The 19,793-nt window shown below is 34.4% G+C and overlaps 1 protein-coding gene across 2 annotated transcripts; it reads left to right on the top strand.

The window, feature by feature from the left end:
* The first annotated feature begins 6,212 nt into the window (after positions 1-6,212).
* LOC126722997 (phosphatidate cytidylyltransferase 4, chloroplastic) lies at positions 6,213-19,529 on the top strand. 2 transcript variants are annotated; one of them, XM_050426170.1, is made up of 8 exons: positions 6,213-6,647; positions 6,809-6,832; positions 7,693-7,994; positions 8,992-9,182; positions 10,662-10,786; positions 13,480-13,613; positions 14,613-14,728; positions 18,913-19,529. In XM_050426170.1, exons 1-8 carry the CDS (start codon positions 6,378-6,380, stop codon positions 19,002-19,004), a joined length of 1,254 nt encoding a protein of 417 aa, XP_050282127.1. In that variant the 5' UTR covers positions 6,213-6,377; the 3' UTR covers positions 19,005-19,529. The 2 variants fall into 2 exon arrangements, with proteins under 2 accessions (XP_050282127.1, XP_050282128.1); XM_050426171.1 differs by lacking the exon at positions 6,809-6,832 and having other exon boundaries at positions 6,214-6,647.
* Positions 19,530-19,793: the final 264 nt, after the last annotated feature.

Raw genomic sequence — 19,793 nt, 5'->3', positions numbered from 1 at the left:
AGAAAAAAAAAGAGATATATACTGTAATTTGCTATATAGAATAACCTTAGTATATTGCTTAAGTTAAATTGTTTTAAAAATAAGTTATTGTGTAAAAAAAATAAAATAAAAACTGCCAGAGCCATTGAACTACAATAGCAACATTACATATACTTCTTAATGAGCAAAAATATACTTGTTCTTAAATTATTAAAAAAAAAAAAAAAAACAAAAGTGAAGTATTAAAAAGTTATACATAAAATTTAAAAGCTGAACAAAAAAAATTGAAGGAAAACACATTTTTTTACATATAAAATTTTCCTTTTTTTGTCTACTCCCTAACTCATAGTGAATGTGATAATGTGATAAAAATTAATAAATTAAAAACCACAAACAATATAATTTTCAATAGAAATTCATATTGAGCTACTTTACCCAACAATATTTCGATTAATAGTTTCGGCTTGCATATTGATACATTGCCAAAAGCCAATTTCACCTACCTATATGAGCCATGGATGGCAAAATTTATAATAAATATGGCTATATCTAAGATAATGGAACACTTTTTTCATCCTTAAAAGTTGAACTTTCTGTCTCGTTAATTCCATATTTGGTGAAAAACCCATACAATTTGTCATGTCGTTAATCCATCTAATGAAAAAAATTTCTGCCTAACTTGTGCATTGAAAGGCCTTCAATTTAATGTTTCGAGTGAGGCCATCTAATAATCAATGATTCCATTTGGTTTTGTCCCTAAAACTCGCCACCGTTAAAAGATATTAAGATATAATTCACATTTTATGTACAACATACGTGACTAGAAAAATAAAATTAACCCCCTCAAAAAAAAAAAGAAAAATTAAATTAAATATATATTGAGAATTTTTTTTTTTCCATTTGTTATTACCAAAAAAAAAAAAAAAGAGGTAAGAAGACATATTTTGATTTGGAAGATTTACCACCAGACGTCACACTTATACTCTAGGCTTATCTTTTTTCTTTTATTTTTGGAGAGGAAATGATAGTAGATTTTCTTCGTTTAATATCATGGTATACAATGGGGAAAAAGAAATGAGGGTCAAAACAATAGCCTCCTCATTCTCTTTTGCAAGTTGCAACACTCTGGGCTGATTTTAACAGCCTTCCTCGATGAATAAGATTGGACTTTCTTCTCAAATATATATATATATATATATAATAATAATAATAAATAAAGCCTTAGTAGATGGTAACATGCAATACGCAATCCCTCTGTATCATCTTAAATGTAAATACCCTAAAGACTACAAGACAAATTTACAAATAGTTTTGCATAAATACCTTTACACACACTAAGAAATAAGAAATTTAGCACGTATACACACACAATGGAAGCATGGCAGACATAGTTAAGTGCTTAATCATTTCTGTAAACACGCTGAAACCAAATTGCAAATCATATCCAGAAACACTAACATAAGAGAGTGATGTAGTCCAAATGAGTTTAACAAAATAAAAGCCTTAACCTAATAACGACTACAATTCATTTTCACATCATAAACAAATGACAATACTAAGTAAACACCATCAAAACATTTTGTTGAATATTTTCTTTCACTAAGTTAAAGTCTGTTACTTATGTACAATTCATCAACAACCAAAACTGAACAAGGTCCTGCAAGAATTTAAAAACTGTAAGTGCATTCCTGTTTGTAATCAGTTTAGTAACCATATAAAAATAATAATAAAATAAAATAAACTACACCGAGATTTGTGGTTTTGTTGAAAATGTACAAATTAAGAAGGAGAAATTACAGTAAACCCACCTATGCTTTGGCTCATTTGCACATTGCCTACCCATGGTTTAAAACTTTACACTTTGCCCACCCGAGTTTCATTCTGTTTGATCCTCGTTACCCACCTCACCCTCAGACATTAGAAAAACACATTTTTAATAGAAATCACAACATAAGAAGAATCAAAACCACTTTCCCTTAAAGACTTCCTCCACGAGCCCTAGAATCACGAAAAATCTTTGTATTGAGCTAGGTTTTTTATTTTTCTACATGTGTTTCATAAAATTTTCATCATCCCAGACATTTAGACTTTGGGTTGTCTTGAGGCATTTCTAATTTGAAGATACAGCAAACCATGTACAAAATTTCTACTTTATTTGGGTTGGGTTTTCACCTTTTGAAAGATTGGTTTGTTGGGCAGAAGTCCATTGATGTGTAGTTTTGATTCACAGGAAATTTGGGCAAAAGATGATAAGCAATGTCTTCTTCGAGTGGAAATTACTTAGGTTCAAATGGGTATATGTGTACATATGAGACTTGTGTGCTGAGGACAAGTCTGACAATAGATAATTTTGGGAGAAGGTTTTTGGGTTGTAGCCGATATAAAGTAAATTTAGTTTTTAGTTAATCTAGTTGAATGAAGGGAGTTTGGAAAGTGATATGTTCAATTAAATTTATGAATAGGTTGGTCCCAAGTGCATTTTCTTTCATTGGATTGATAATCTCACTTATATACATGGGAATGTAGTTGCCCCTTTGGTGCAACAAAAGCTATCTATAATGCGGAGTGAGTTGCAACTTGCAAATAAAAGGGAAAGAACTGCTATCCAATTAGTAGCAGAAGCTACCCAAATGACAGAAATTGCTCAAGAAAGGGTAGCAAAAGCTACTAAGAGGGAGTGGAAGTTTCGAGCTTCCTTTGTTAAAGCCAAGGAGATAGCGGCGAGAGCTTTAGAGCATGAGAGAAAGTCCAGAATTGCACTAATTCTTTCATGGCTTTTTTTGGGTTATGTTTTTTTTTTTTTTGGCTCAAGTGAGAATGTTGGAATGATGAGATTGAGTCTGTCTAGTGGGTTGTAATGTATAAGTAGTTTCTTAATTGGCTAATGTTCGCTTGAAGCCACTTTGTTTTGTAATAGCACTATGGTTTAAAGTGAATTGGCAACTTGTGTCTTGTGTTTTGTTGGATGCTATAAATTGTTTAAAGTGAATTGTGTCTGGTGTTTGTGTTGAAAGTGCATTGTGTAAAGTGAATTGTGTTGAAAATGAATTGTTTAAAGTGCATTGTTTAAAGTGAATTGTGTTTGGTGTTTGTGTTGAAAGTGCATGACAACCATCTGTCAACTTGCAAAATAAGATAAATGTAATGTCATCTAGTCAAAATAATAAACCTGTTGTATTGAACATATACACACATAAATCTACTATATTCAACTACAATAATCAACCACATAACAACAACTACTTAAAATAATAAACCTGCTGTATTCAACACATACACACATAAACCTACTATATTCAATTGCAACAATCAACCACATGACAACAACTACTGAAAATAATCACATAAAACACTTGCCATTAAGTTGAGAATTTGTCTACAATTAAAGTGGCATTGAACATTGTCTTTCATCAACCACCAGTCAAACTAAGGCATTTGGTACAACAACCACAAAACAATTGCACCTGCCATGATCATTGCATATAATGCATTTGGTACAAAACTTACAAAAATAACACAAACCCCAACAATGTTTTGACAGCATATATATAAACTAACACTTAATCATATAACCCCAACAGTATATAAACTAACACGTTGCCCTGCCCCTGTTTACAAAATATAACTAACAATTAATTGACATATATAACCCCATGGCTGCTCTGCCCTTGCTTCATTGACTGCACTTGTCCCTATTTCTGCCTCTCCTCCCATAGTTGCCATTTCCATCTCGTGTTACATTTTTGTGTCCTTGGTACATTACTTCTTCCTTTTAAAGCAATTCCTCTAGTAGCATGTGGTCTTGTAGGCTACAAAATACAAGAATTGATATATGTTTTGGATTAGTTAGGGATTGTGTCTAATCTAATTTGAAATAAATAATTGGATATTGTATAGTGAAGGTCTGGTGTTTTATAGCTCTTAATAAAATTTAAATTTTAATGAATGACAACTAGTTTTTTTAATGGAAATGACAGTTAATATTGGATTATGTATAATAACTCTTATCCAATTCACTTAGATGCTTCCATAAATAAGTTTTTTTTTTTTAATTAATTAATGTGATTTTCTTTTTACCGTAAAACCTATTACATACTATTTTACACACGTTTGCACACAGATAAATTTGATAAAGATTGTTAGTTAAAAACATGATATCAAACAGTGTTTTTTTAAGTAAAATGGGGAAAAGTTAATGATGCCCTAGCCCTCGAGGGCATTGGTTTAAGAAATATTCTTAAAAACTTTTTATTAAAAAAAAAAAATTCCCATTAAAGTCATATTAATTTTTTTTTTTTTTTTAAAATGATTCATTATTTGCTATAATGGCACCTAGGGATGACAATTTTTCCCCGTCCTGCTTAACCCGCCCTCCCCGCTTCGTCCCGCGCGGGTTATCCGCAAAAGCGGTGGGGCGGGGATGGGGCAAGATTTTAGCCCCGCATCACGGGGCGGGACGGGGCGGGGATGGGTTTAGGCTTTTTAGACCCACCCCGACCCGCCCCTCCCCGTCCCCGCCCCGCCTCGCGTTACTAAAGGTTATAATTGTAAAATTTTCATACCCTAAAACCCTACTATTTAAACAAATATATTAATATTAGCATATTTTATTCTACCCAATGTGATTCTCTGCCTTTATTTTGTTGTGTTATACTATGAGATTTTTATTTATTTATTTTTTTAATGATTGTCTTGATAAACACTTGGATATATTATTCAATTTTTTCTAAAAATTGATTTGATTTGATGGGATAAATTTAGTTGTAACTTCAAGTATATTTTTATTAATGAAATAGGTTTCATTAAAAAAATTGTACTAGTTGTAGGGCAAATTAATAAAAAGTAGAGTTTTACGGAGTGAGGCGGGGCTTCATGGGGCCCCAAGGGGCTGGGATGGGGTGAGAAAATATTCCTCGTCATGTGGGGCGGGACGGGGATGGAGCAAGATAAAACCATGCGGGGCGGGGACGAAGACCCCATCCTTCGGCCCCGCCCCGCCCCATTGCCATTCCTAAATTGGCACCTGTTAACTAGACTCATTAACATAACACTAATATTTTTAATTTTTAAGGCACATTTAGTACACTAAATAAATCTTACATTAAGAATACTAATCTTTATTATCGATAATAGAAGATATAATCTATACTACTAATAAGTAATAATTGATTTTGGTTTAAGTTTCATCATTTTGCGTATTAAATTATTCTCACATGAATTCTTAAACTCTTTAAAATACCCCTATCTTTTAGTTAAATAATTTTAAATTTAAAAACACAAACCGGTTAAAAGAGTAATTTATTATTTTTAAAAAAGTTCCTTAGAATATATTATTTTTTACTATTGAAAAAAAAATCACTTAGATAAATATTCTAAACATTAGGATACTATTTCTATCTTATTTTTAAATACTATAACACTAAACTCAAAATAAAAAATAACAGTAACTATTCATAAGTTTGACTATTAGATATAGCTTAAAAATATATTAATTTTTAAGCTATCTCATCTCTGAGGGAAGATCAGTCAGTGCTTAGGAATGTGATAGGGGATATTCAGCACAATGATTAGAGGATTGCACTGGGTGAGTATAGAATGCACTAAGAGAGGGGGAAATAGAGTGGCTCATGTGTTAGCTCAATTTGCAAGAAATATTATAGATGACATTTATTGGATGGAAGATTTACCTCCAATAGCTAGGGAAGCTTTGTATTAAGATACTAATTTTACTGATTAAATGAATGAAATGTTTGCTTAAAAAAAAAAAAAAAAATTTAAACCCAATTACATGCAATAAAGAATAAATATTACAAATTTACAATCATTTAAAAAATAAATATTTCGAGTGCGTTTGCCTTGCACGTCCGCGTCCACGTTTTACGCGTCTGGCGTTTTCAGTTTTTTTTTTTATTTTTAACCAACGTCTATTGCACTATTCAAGGGATATGAATAGTGCAATCAGACATATAAATAGTACTTTCAAGTATGAACAGTAATTTTTTATTATTTTTTTAATGATTTTCAATTTTCAATAAAATAAATGGTATCTAAATGCTATGATAAAAATACAACTAAATGATAAAATGGCTATTAATAATTAATTCTATTACACCAAAGATACCCTTAAATAATTTATTAGATTCATTCAATTTTTTTTAACGATGAAAACAAGATTCCCTTTATTTTCTAAAAAGAAAAAACAAGATTCCCTTTAAAAAAGGAAAGAAATGAATCTTACGTGGCAGATCCCCGATCGCTTATCACACGCAAAGACGAGCAGCCTCGATCTGAGCTCCATCATCTTCTTCGGTTTCTCAGATCTCTCCTTCTCTCTCCAAAAACACCAACCAATGCGAAATCCGTAGAACCAGTAGTAGTATTAGTACTCGGCGGCTTTCATGGCGACGACGTCGTATTCAGGAATCGGACGCTACAACTACAAGCTTCTTCCACTCTCTCTGTCTTCCATAACCCGTTGCCCTTGCCATTCATCACCGTCGAAAGCCCTAGTTCCTGCTCGTCCTAGTGTTGTGAAGCTCAATTTCGTCTTTGACGGCCGCAAAAGCGTGCTTCGGCTCGGCCGAGACGGCGGCTTGGCTCGCCGGCGCGTCATCACCGCCGTGGCTCGAGTTGAGCCGGAACAGCTCGGCGAGGAGAATGCCAATCAGGTACTTTCAATTTGAATTTGAGATTGTAATAAATTTTGAAAATTTTTTTTTTGGTGAATTTAACTTCAATTTATGTTTGTTTGTGTGGTTATTCGCTGAATTTGCTTGTAAGTTTCAAATTTTTTTGGTCAATTTGCTTGTAACTTAATATGTTGGACCAGCTCGGCAAGGAGAATGCCAATCAGGTACTTTCAATTTGAATTTGAGATTGTATATAATTTTAATTTTTTTTGGTGAATTTAACTTCAATTTATGTTTGTTTGTGTGGTTATTTGTTGAATTTGCTTGTAAGTTTTAAATTTTTTGGGTGAATTTGCTTGTAACTTAATATGTTTTCGATTTTCGAAGAATTTATTTTTAAAAAAAAGTGTTGGTGTTGAAAAATAAATTTAAAAAAAACTTAAATTTATGTGTGTTTGTGTGGTTATTTTGTTGAATTTAATGTGTGCTAAGAAAACTGGTTAGAAGGAAAGGCTAAAATATAAGTTACGGCGACTAATTTTGATATGTTTTCAGTTCACTATTGTAAGTTTTCATTTTTTTTTTTTTTTTTTTAATATCAGTTTTAATCAAATATGTATTCAATTTAGTAATTCCATCTAGTTCGGCCCAATTCAATCAATTAAGGTTTTAAATAATGCTGCGGATTGGATGGAAGGACTACATTGTAATGAATGAAATTCAAAGACTGAAATGAAAAAAAACAAAAAAATATAAAGAGCTGAATTGAAAACATGGCAAAGTTAGAGGATGTAAAATTTGTAATTTAGCCTAAGAAATTAATGGATGATAAAGAAAATATATATTTATATAATATAATTTCATAAAATATTCATGGTATGTAGGATAATTAGGGAAAATTGGAATATATGGTGCAAGTTTAGGCTTTTTGTTATGGACGAAAAGATTGTGGTGGTTGCCGTGGTTGATGTGAAAAAGTTTGGAACTTTGGTTTATTTTTAATTTTTACTTATTAAAATAATTATGTATCTTTGTGAGAATGGATGTATGGTTGAGTGGAATCACTGAAACGGATATGTTGTAGGAAGTCAACAAATGTGATAAATTATTAGAAAATGAGGATTTGCTCTCAGAGCATCAACAGAAAGCTAGTCAGTTAAGGAAAAGAATTGTTTTCGGACTTGGCATTGGAATCTCTGTTGGTGGTGTCGTATTGGTTGGAGGATGGGTTTTCACGGCATTCTTGGCCGCTGCTGTTTTTGTTGGTGCACGTGAGTATTTTGATTTAGTTAGGAGTCGTGGAATCTCTGCAGGAATGACACCCCCTCCTCGATACGTGTCACGAGTGTGCTCTATTATTTGTGCTGTCATGCCCATAATTACCTTGTAAGTTATGCATCTCTAGTGGTTTTTTTTTTTTTTTTTTCAATTTTCTTTATTTGTTTAGTGTAATTTTTGCCCTTTTTTTCTGCGTACTATGCTACTTTAATAATCAGAAAATAGTGACAATTGCATCAATAATCAAATTCCTCTTTTTTTTTTTATAATTTTTTTTTTGTGGGGGGGGGGGGGGGGGTTCAATTTCCATCAGTAAACTAATATTTGTGGGAATAATTGAAGCATGTTCATTTAGGGATTTATTTCCATATTATATATAGTGCCAAAGCTGTGCTTCCTATGTTAGATGCTTCTGTTTCATATGCAGTTACATTTTATTGTTTGTAGTTGTAAGTTGCGCATGCTAACTTTAAAAGTAGTAACAAAAAAGATTTGGTTAGGGGAAATATATAAAATGAAAAGTTGAATGATTTAATCAACAAGCTACCTTCCTGTTGTCCATGTCATTTACAATAAAATTGGTTGCAAGGCAAGCTGCTTTCCATCTAAGTTTTTTATCTGTCCTTTTAAGTCAAAAAATTCTTCTAGATGCAGCTATATTTCCCAAAGTAAATCCAGATAGTTACTCAAATTTATATTGAAATGCAACTCATTGTTGGTGTCACAAGGATTCAACACAAGGGAGGAGAGGAAAGAGCAAAAATAAGAATGAAAATTGACTCAAATTTATTATGAGTAGATTGAAGGAAGAAATAGAAGGAGAAAGCAAAGCAATATCCTTGAGTATACTCTGGGGAAATCAATTAAAGATGAAATGTTGGATATGGGATATATTCGTCACAGGACTACCCTATTCTTTCTTTTTTGCCTTAATTTTCAAATGACATTAAGAAACCGAACTTCTATCGTTAAATTTACTCCAGAAAGAATTCTTTAGACTTGCACGATAGTGAAACTTTCTATCTCATTTTTTATAAATGCATTCTTCAGGTTTGGGAGGGTGATGAATATATGTTTCTGATTAGTGTTTCTCATATGTGGCCAGGTATTTTGGTCAAATTGACGTTTCTGTGACATTTGCTGCCTTTGTTGTTGCTATGGCATTGCTTTTACAGAGAGGAAGTCCTCGTTTTGCACAGCTCAGTAGTACCATGTTTGGGCTATTTTACTGCGGATATCTTCCTTCTTTCTGGGTTAAACTTCGATGTGGCTTAGCTGCCCCAGCCTTAAACACTAGTAAGAAATTGAGCCTTTATGCTTATCTGTCAGTGTATTTAGTTTTAAGGAGATTTAGAAAAATTGTCACTTACAAAGATAATTTAATCATGAAACTTGAAAATTGAGTGCTTTTTGTATTTTAAGTGTTAAAAAAGAAATTTCACTAAGTTTAGAGTAGCTTCAATCCTCCTATTTTGTATAGTTTTAGGGTACTCAGCATGTGCTAGTCTTCCAAAATATTTTTTAGACTGCTTAGGGTACTCAGTCCCTCTCTTTACTCTGCTCTTGCTATTTTTTGGGTCTTCTCTATTTGGCTACTTTTTAATACACTAGGTGAGAAAAAAGGAGGGAAAGGGGGGTGAGGGAGAAGAAACTTGTCTGATGATTATTCAGCAGATAGGGTAACTTCACTAAGCATTACCCACTTTTGTGTGTGTGATAGAAAAAAATTTTATTAGAAAAGCCCAATATGTTGAGGTCTAAAACAAAAGATGTACATTAATATATTTCTTGGAAAATTGCAAGAGGTGGTGCCTTTAGTTGTGATGTTTGATAGTTATTACTCCTTCCTTTTGGGAGGCGGTAGAAGCCACTGATTTAAACTTACGAGGGGGTTTCATCACATTAGATAATAGACTTGGATTACAATTTTGAATCTCCCACTCAAAATTTTCTTAATATGAACTCAACTTATCAGTTATCATGATAGCCTATTTCAGCTACTTCCATGTGGACCAATTTTATGGGGGTCGCTTTTCTGGGATGGTATTGTTCTTTAACTTATTGTTGTCAATGCTGTATTGCCTAACAACAACGTGGGGGACTTGCCTGAAGTTACTTTAAAGCTACATATCAGTGAAGTCATTAATGGATCATAAGCTATCCACATGAGACATTTGGAAAGTGATGGTAATGGTTTCTGCATTGCTATTGTTGGTTGGATTTACTGTACCCTTAAGTGGCTCAAGAAATTGCATCCCTTGTTATGGATTGCTTAAATGTTGCTGTGATATCATCTGACAACTATGTTGTCGAAGGCCAATCAAAAGGGAACGCAACTCTGTTATTGAAGAAATCTCTCTTTGTTATGAAGTTAAGAATTTTACAAACTGAGAGTATGGAGCATTGTTATCTGAGCTTGACTGGACAGAAAGTTGGTCGCTGGGGTGGGTCACTTGGGCCCTCACTCAACCATTAATGAGATCAAATTTTCTCCTTTTCTACATGTTACTAATAGGATGTTGGGTGTGATGCACTGGAATCTTGGAAAAATTTAGAAAATTTTTTCCATCCATTTTATTTGATATTCTACTGCTGATGAAATTTTAGTGTGTATATCTAGCCGTCCTTTTTCTCTTTATATTTGAAGACCCAATTCTTCTTCTTCTCCTCCTCTCTCTCTCTCTCTCTCTCTCTCTTGAATCTCCTCTATGCATATGTGTGACCTTGTAAGTGCTTTTATCAAGCTTTATTTGCTGACCAGTTTATCTTTGGCAGGAATAGGAGCATCATGGCCAATTCTTCTTGGTGGCCAAGCTCATTGGACCATTGGTCTTGTAGCATGCTTGATTTCTATCAGCAGCATAATTGCAGCTGATACATTTGCTTTTCTGGGTGGCAAGGTATTTGTAATAAAAATATGATAATTATTATTTTTTTATTAAGTATGATTATTACATGTGGTGATTCACTGATTCTTATTACAATTATGCTGGAGGTTAAAAAATGCTGGATTTCGAAAATCATAGTTATGAAATTGCCATGTCAGTGACCATTCTGAGGGCTTTGGTGAGCTCTGCCAACAGAAGTTCACAGAATGGCCCTATGAGTCAAAAAATTGCTGCGGTGATTATTTTTACTTTTTACTTATTAAAAAAAAAAAAAAACTATGGTGATTAGAAGATCCTTTATGAAATATCCAAATCAACAACGAACCATGTAATGAGAATTTCTTTGATTTGATCTGTTGCACAAAAGTGATGGTTAGGAATTCCAGAAAATATATAAAGGAGGTGATATTTCCACACCCCAATTTATCAGTCAATTTTTTGGACAATAATACCACTTTTTCTCTAACAGAGAGAAAGGAAGCCAATAGTCTGGCCATATATTTCTTCTTTCATATGGATTCCATAAAAGAAGAGAAAGAAATATCAAATTCTAAGAATAGAGGGATAGATCCTCTCTCTCACACAAACACAAACCCATAATGCCATTCTGCTCCCATAGATACTTGCCATCATCCCTATTGTGGTGTGAGTTTCTTCTGGGTCAGGAAATTACTTGACACATAATATATGTCTTGACAACAAATTGTGACCAAAGCACAGGCTACTTGCCCACTACTGAACTATTGTAGGGGATCTCCTCGCCTTTTCTTATGCCCTTTGCAGCAAGCTCTTGGGCAGCATAATCTGAATATGTATGTCTCAGCTCCCATATTAGCTTATGTTTCATCAAATGCTGCACAAAGGAATATGTGACCCCTTTCCTCATATATTACTTTTTGTAGGAAAAACTTTTGTACTGACAATATGGATTGAAAAAATGATTAAAAAGGTGAAGATGAAGTGGAACGAGAGTGTCAGAAATTTGATATAGTTATAAGAACAAATTTCTTAACTCTCTGTATTTAAGGATTTTTGGATGTCAAAGCATCAAGTTAAATTTGACGTGTGATAATGTCTATGAGAGGGTTGTTCTGAAGCGTTGAAAGCAAATTCCACGGGCCCAAAAGCAAAGTTATACTTGATTACTTCCACAGTCTAAGAGACACCAAAAATATAGGCAAAATTGATATGATTCTTAAATGAGTTTGGGATCTTTCTTTTGTTGATTAAGAATTGCAGTGGCCATAGAATCTCCAATGCATTGCAGATATTATATGCAGGAGAAGGTTCCTTGTTTGCAAAGAGAAAGAAGTTTATGCTGGTGCTAGGGCCTAGGGAGAGAAACAAGAGCTTGAGAGAGAGAGAGAGAGAGATGACTGAAGTTTTTTGGCATTATCGTCTTTTATTATGTTTTCTTGTGTTGAAAAACACTAGGACTAAGGGAAAGCTTTCTTATTTCTTCTGAGGTGGGCTAGTTTAGTATTGGGGGTATTACTATTAAGGTCCAATAAAAATGGCCAATTAAGATGTGGAAGAACCTAAAACAAGCAATAGCACTCCTCATTATATATGCCATGGAATGTGACTTATCCATTTGAAGATCAAGAATCCAGTTAATAAAGTCTTCTTTCTTTGATATACTATCAACTTATAGAATTAGAATTCCATTGAAGTTTAGAATAATCAATTGCAAGAGAAATTTTTTAGGTAGGATTATTCTTACTGTCTTCACAAATTTTGTATGACGTTTGAACATATATCGATATCATGCCACAAATCTCATGGAGTTAACAAGTCATGCTCTCACCATCAGCTTGAATCAGCACCCTAAATGCTTGCACCCCACAATCATCATCAACAGGGTAGTTGTCTTTGTCTTCACCGTTCAGCATACTCATAACCGAACAGGCTTTAATACTAATTGAATGGTACAAAAAGTTTGAATAGGCAAGATTTCATTCTAGCTAGGCATAAATCCTTAAATCTATGAGAGGTTCCTTGAATCAATAAGAAAAAGGTTTGGAATCCACCAAAAGTAGTGAAACTCAATTAATGAATTTCGAACTATTATTTTTGTTTACAGGCTCGTAAGTTAGTATTTAGTCTTCATAAAATTGAATTACCAAGTGAAAATATTTCTAAATAGATGCTAATCAATATACTATCACAAAAGGATTATGATTTGACTAGGGAAATCCTAAAAAATTTAAAATTTTCAAAATTAGCAAAATAATAAGAAACATATGACATCCTATGGCATCTGGGAAAATATTTATGTACTGGTAGCAAATCAATTTGTAATCACTTCACAGTTAGAAAAAAAATTGCTGTTACTTGTTACACAATTTTTTATTTTGACATACTATTGAGATACAGTTCATTCAAGGCCACAATTGTCTATTGTGGTAGGTTTTTGTCTATAGATGTTAAAAACAGTAGTAGTTAATAGTGGATATATTATGTTTGGTATGTACCTGTGTTATGAAAAAAATGGCAATTCTTTAGGCCACTGGGTTGCAATCACATGGGCTTTGTTGACTTTGTGCTGAGAACTGGTCAAGTGTTTTGGGTTATTTTACAGTGAGATATTCATTTATAACCATCATCAGGACTGTGTGCAGAGGACTCCTTTACAGCTTTACCACATAATATTTGTTGGGCTCATAACTATGAGGACCTTGAGATAGTTTTGTACTCCAATGCAGACATTTGGTAGGACACCACTTACTAGTATCAGTCCGAAGAAGACATGGGAGGGAACTATCACAGGCTTGGGTGGATGTGTGGCTACTTCTATTATATTATCGAAGATTTTTTGCTGGCCAACATCATTAATAAGGTATTAAATTTTCCTCTTAAGTGCAATCTATAAGTTGTACATAGATTCCTTAATTTAAGAATCAATTGATATTTTTACTCTCTCTCCACACACACATAAAGGACTAATTATTATTTTTACACTAAAGTCCAATAGCAGCAGAACATATGGAAGTAATATATAAATAATTTTTTAATCCTTTAAATTTGATTTATATTAAGATAAACAGATGGCTTTTAAGTTATAGATGCATTTACAATTTGATTTCATGAACATCTTTTGTTATGATTGTATATATTTGAAATCACTAGGTCAATCAGGTAAAATTGTCACTTCTAAATATTTGCAGTGACAGCAACATCTATAATATGCACTGCTTGGAAAAGTCTAATGTCATTTGAATTAATGGTGCCTTCTCGCCTTGGTCTTGCAAGTTTGAAATTAGGAAATAATTCTGGATTGGGTATGGCAAGATTAGGATCTATTGTATCTGTATGTACTACTTTTGTTAGCTGCAGGATGTTGCAATGGTATTACTTGGAGATGTCCTAGGCTTGAAGTATGTATTATTTTGGTTTTATTCTTTCAGGAGTTTTCTCTGAATGTTTGTATATTCTTTTTGTTTTTCATGAGGTGGTGGATAAAGACTGATGTAACAGGTTGTTATTCTTTTTGATAAATCATGGATCCGTTATAGTACCTCCTATGTCCAACCACCCAATGAACTGATTATTCCTTGAATAAATCATGAAGGGTATAACAACCTGAAATTTACAGAGCACAAACAGATTGTGCCTGTTTCTCTTGTTACACTGATGATTTGGTTCACTTGTTTAGAAAAGCGTGACCAATCTTCTATCTTCTGTTATACTGAGTGGAGAATGTTTCTCCTTTTTACTTTCTTTTAAAGTTTCCTTTAAGATGAACATGCATAATTTCTGTACCAATTGTCAATATCCTTATATACAACTTTTTGAAATTGTTGATGTGCATTTGACATATCTTTCTGGTGGTTGTCAGTGCAATTGCTTTTGGGGTTCTCAATTTCTTTGGTTCCATTTTCGGTGATCTTACTGAATCGATGATCAAACGCGACGCAGGTGTCAAGGACTCCGGGTCCCTCATACCTGGACATGGTAATTATCTTTTGCTCATGGCTGTAAGCTGTGAGAAAACTTTGAATTTTTCTTTTGAAACTCTGATGATGGACAAATTTTCAGTTACATTGCTTTGATAATTTCAATAACATTCTTTTGTGTGTTATTTCAACTAAAGTTGGGAAGCTGGTTTAGTGTCGTATTCAAATGCTGCAACTGACTCAACTGTCCATTTATTGCATCATCATTATGCTTTCTTAGAACTTGAATTGAGAATTTTTTCCCCTCCACTTCATTATTATGTTTCCCTGCAACTTTCATTGTACTGTGATACGAGGATGTCATACTTCTAATCTTTTATTTGTACAACTTAGCCACCAATTTGTGGTAAATGCCATGATGCGGCACCAAGTTGGAATTAACTTATCCCCCAATTTGTGGTAAATGCGTTAGAAATTTATTTTTTTGATAGGTAACATAAAATATTATTAATAAAAAAGCCAACCTGAGTACATTGGGGATGTACTAAGGGGGTACAAATCAGGAACCAAAATTACAACGAACAAGTAAAACAAGAAGAATGAGACAAAGCCATACTCCATTCAAGGAGAGTGCAAGAAAAAAGACTTAATCTCTAGCATAGAACATTCACATCCCTCAAAGCTTCTAGCATTCTTTTCATGCCAAATACAACATATCAAGCAATGAGGCACAATTCTCCAAAAATCTATATTGTAATGTCGCCCAAACTTACCCTGCCAAGACTCAAACAACTTAATGACCTTATGAGGCATAACCCGGTGGATTCCAAACAAATAGAACATGGGGTTGGTCTATTCTTCGACAGTGCGGGGGTTTGGCCCGGATAAGGTTTGTTGGAAGCTTGCAAGGAATATAGGTTTTGAGGTTAGAGGATATTATACCTCTTTCTATCCTACTAATCTTGTTTCCTTCCCATGGAGAATGATATGGCACTCGAAGGTTCCTCCAAGGGTGGCATTCTTTTCTTGGTCTACTTCCTTAGGTAAGATCTTAACAACAGACAATCTTCGTAAAAGACGTGTGATAGTGCTTGACTGGTGCTATATGTGTAAGAGTTGTGGGGAGTCGGTGGATCATCTTCTACTTCATTGCTCCATAGCTTGGGAGTTGTGGTCCTTGGTTTTCTACTTGTTTGGTATTCAATGGGTTATGCCTCATACGGTTCTTGACTTGTTTGAGGCTTGGCAAGGAAAGTTCGAGAGACATCGTCACATTGATGTTTGGAAATTAGCACCTCATTGCTTGATTTGGTGTACTTGGCGTGAAAGGAATGCTAGAAGCTTTGAGGGTTGTGAGCGTTCCTTGTTAGAGATTAAGTCTTCGTTCTTGCACACTCTCTTTGAATGGAGTGTGGTCTTTTCTCATTTTTCTTGTTCTTCATTTCCTATTTTTCTTGACCATTGTATTTTTGTTTCCTGATTTGTGGCCCCATAGTACATCCCCAATGTACTCAATTTGGCACTTTTTCTATTATTAATAATATTCTTACATTACTTATCAAAAAGAAAAGAATACCAACGACCATATCTCACAAACTATGGGGCAATGAAGCAGAACATGATCCACTAACTCCCCACAACTCTTACACATATAACACCAATCAAGAACAAGTAGATGTTTTTTGCAAAGGATTTTTGTTGTTAAAATTTACCTAAGGAAGTAAACCATAAAAAGAAAGCTACCCTTGGAGAAACCTTCGATTGCCATATCATTCTCCAAGGGAAGGATAAGAGAGTAGGAGGGTAGAAAGAAAGATAGATTCCTCTAACCTCAAAACCTCTACTCCTTGCAGGCTTCCAACAAACCTTATTAGGACCAAACCCCCGCATAGTTGAAGAGTAGACCATATCCATAAATAGATCAATAGATTCTTGTTCCCAATCTTGCAATGCAAGACGAAATTGAACATCCCAATGAATTGTCCTAGCAGACCAACACATAACCTTCGCCACTAAAGAATCCTTTGTCCTACTAATACAATAAAGTTCCAAAAAAGCCTCTTGGAGGGTACATTCCCCACACTACATATGCTTCCAAAACTTCACTCTAGTACCATCCCCCACATCATACAAAAGTAGTTTAGAAAAATTCAATCATCCACTTCTAATGAATCTCCACAGGCTAACACCATAAGTACTTGTCACCTTTTTCGTGCACCAACCTCCCCAAACATTCCCATATTTCGCCTCTATAACCCTCCTCCATAAAGCATCTGTCTCCATGCCATACCTCCGTAACTATTTTCCTAACAAGGAAAAATTAAAGCTCCTTAACCATCTTATACCTAGCCCCCAACTTGCATAGGCTTATAAACCTTAGCTCATTTAACCAGGTGTAATTTATGTTCACCACTAATTCCAATCCAAAGAAAATCTCTCTATAATTTCTCCATACGATTTGCCACCTTCCCAGGTATAGGCAGAAGAGAAAGAAAGTATGTAGGTAAAGAGGAAAGAGTTACCTTAGCCCCCTTAGATAAATACAGCCTCTTCCTACCTGTTAATCTCCACTCCATCTTCTCTAAAATAGGATTCCAGATTGACAACTCTTTAAATTTAGCACCAAAAGGAAGGCCCAAATATTTCTAAGAGAAGATTGCCTACAACCCAACAGCCCCACCAGAACATCTAGATTGTGCACCTCTCCAATAGGAACCAACTCAAATTTCCCCAAGTTAATACTTAAACCTGATACCTCCTCAAATCTAGCCAGAATCGACCTCAAACTAGCAATCTGAGTAGGGTCAGCATCACAAAAAATAAGAGTGTCATCTGCAAATAAAAGATAAGACATCATCATCAATGTACCAGCCGTATTACCTATAGAGAAGCCTGAGAACTATCCAGCATTAGCAACAACATCCAATGTACGACTCAATGCCTCCATAACAATATCAAAAAGCAACATAGATAAGGGATCCCCTTATCGAATCCAACTAGAGCTTCCAAAGAAATTAGATGGCCTACCATTGAGCAAAATGGAAAATTTGACAGTTGAAATGCAACACTTTATCCATATTCTCCATTTATCTGAAAATCCACAGCGCTGAAGCATACATCCAAATTACACAACACTCTTGGAATTCCTATCCTCAACCTACCATCAATACATTTTGAAGCAATTAAAACAGAGTCCAAGATTTGTCTACCTTTCACAAATGCATTATGTGAATCTGAATAAGCCCATGTGCCACCTTCGGAACTGATTAGCCAACACCTTAGAAATAATCTTGTAGATCCCACCAACTAAGCTAATTGGCCAAAAATCCTTGACCTCCACAGCATCCACCTTTTTGGGAATAAGGGCATGAAAAGAAGCATTAAGACTCTTCTCAAACACAGCCTGAGTATGGAAGTTTTGAAACACTTCCATAATTTCTGTCTTCAAAACACTCCAGCAAGATGGGAAGAATCCATGGGAAAACCATCCGGGCTAGGAGCCTTATCACCATTAAAATCATTAATCACCCCAAACACCTCTTCCTCATCAAAAGGCCTACCTAGCCAAAGGGCATCTTCCTCCAAGATACTAGGGAGTTCCACATCATCTAAGACAGGTCTATGAGCCACATTTTCAGAATAGAGTTGCCTATAAAAATGAGAATTAAACTGAGGCTAGATAAGGTTTCAGATTTAGGTTGTCTGATTTTACCTACTTGAAGCAGAGAAACACGATCAGGTTAATAGTATGAATCTCTTGCACTAGAAATTGTTTTCTTCCTTGCTTCCTATTATTTAGCAGTATGTCCCTTAAAAATTGTAACGGAAATTTAGGAATGATTGTTCTCTCTTGCAATCATCCTGTCATGTTTACTGTTTTCTTGGCATATTGATTTCACTACAACATCCTTCTCCATTGAAAGATACTCTTCAGTTCTACTTATCAAAAAGAAGGATACTCTTCAGTTCTGTGACTAATTTTTTATACCATTGAGTGTGGTTTGGATTTGGACATTAGTTACATAGTTGGAGCTGCCTTAATGAAAAATAGGGATTAAGGGGCACGGAAGTTGCCTTGAACTTGAGTGTGAAGTGAACACTGGTACTTAAAAACTTTCTTCCTTGTGTCCAGTAAAATTTAGAGCTTTAGAAAATGTATTTTTCTGTGTACTATTATGTCTGAATTTTAGAATCTATTTGACTGCATTTTGATTTGTTCATTGTTTGGGATGTTTTGTGCAGGTGGAATACTAGACAGAGTGGACAGTTACATATTCACTGGAGCGCTTGCATACTCATTTGTCAAAATATTTCTGCCACTTTATGGAGTATAATTCAAATTCTGATCGATGCCAAGTGAAAATAAGGAGAAATTTCTGCTGTCTCTTCTGGAGAGCTAGTACAGACATAAGCATTTACTCTAAATGTCAACAAACATGTAGGGGATCAACTTATTAGAGATGAGGCTTGAGATTAGATTTGCAACTCCAGGTTTTCATAATCCTCACCAACTATAAGAGAGCCTACTTTATAAACTTCTTTTCAATGAGGTCACTTCAGGCTAACCAGAGCCTGACTTTGGGTCAACACATACGTTCTGATCTCTACATGAAGTCACTTTTGGCTGTGAATACACTAGTTTTCCTGGTAAGGCCAATGCCTGCTAGTGAATTTTGATTTATGGGATGTCTACTTTGTAATAAAAATTTATGGTTAAAGTGCTGAAGTTCATTTTTTTTTCTTTGTAAAAAATAGAACACCAAGTTCATCTATCTTTGGGCATCCAGTATTGTTGGCCTTGCTGTAATTCCATACATAGCCGGATAATAAAAATTTTGCGATTTGTTCTCTTTCCTAAAGGTTTATGTTAATGTGGTGTGAAATTTTTAATTATGCGTATTCATGGTAGAACTTCGGGGTACTCATAAGAACAATCCCTTTGTGTATTCATAAGAACAATCCCTTTGTGTCGCACAAATCAGCCTGATGTACTTACATGGCCCTATAATCCTAATGGTGAATATTCCGTGAAATCCGGGTATCAACTGTTGCACCAGGAATTCCAGAATGCACAACCTGGACAATCTGATACGTCAAAGTTAAGTCCTCTGTGGCAAGCCATT

Source organism: Quercus robur, chromosome 4, assembly GCF_932294415.1.
Source record: "Quercus robur chromosome 4, dhQueRobu3.1, whole genome shotgun sequence".
NCBI lineage: Eukaryota > Viridiplantae > Streptophyta > Magnoliopsida > Fagales > Fagaceae > Quercus > Quercus robur.
This window is presented reverse-complemented; position numbering and strand designations above follow the sequence as displayed.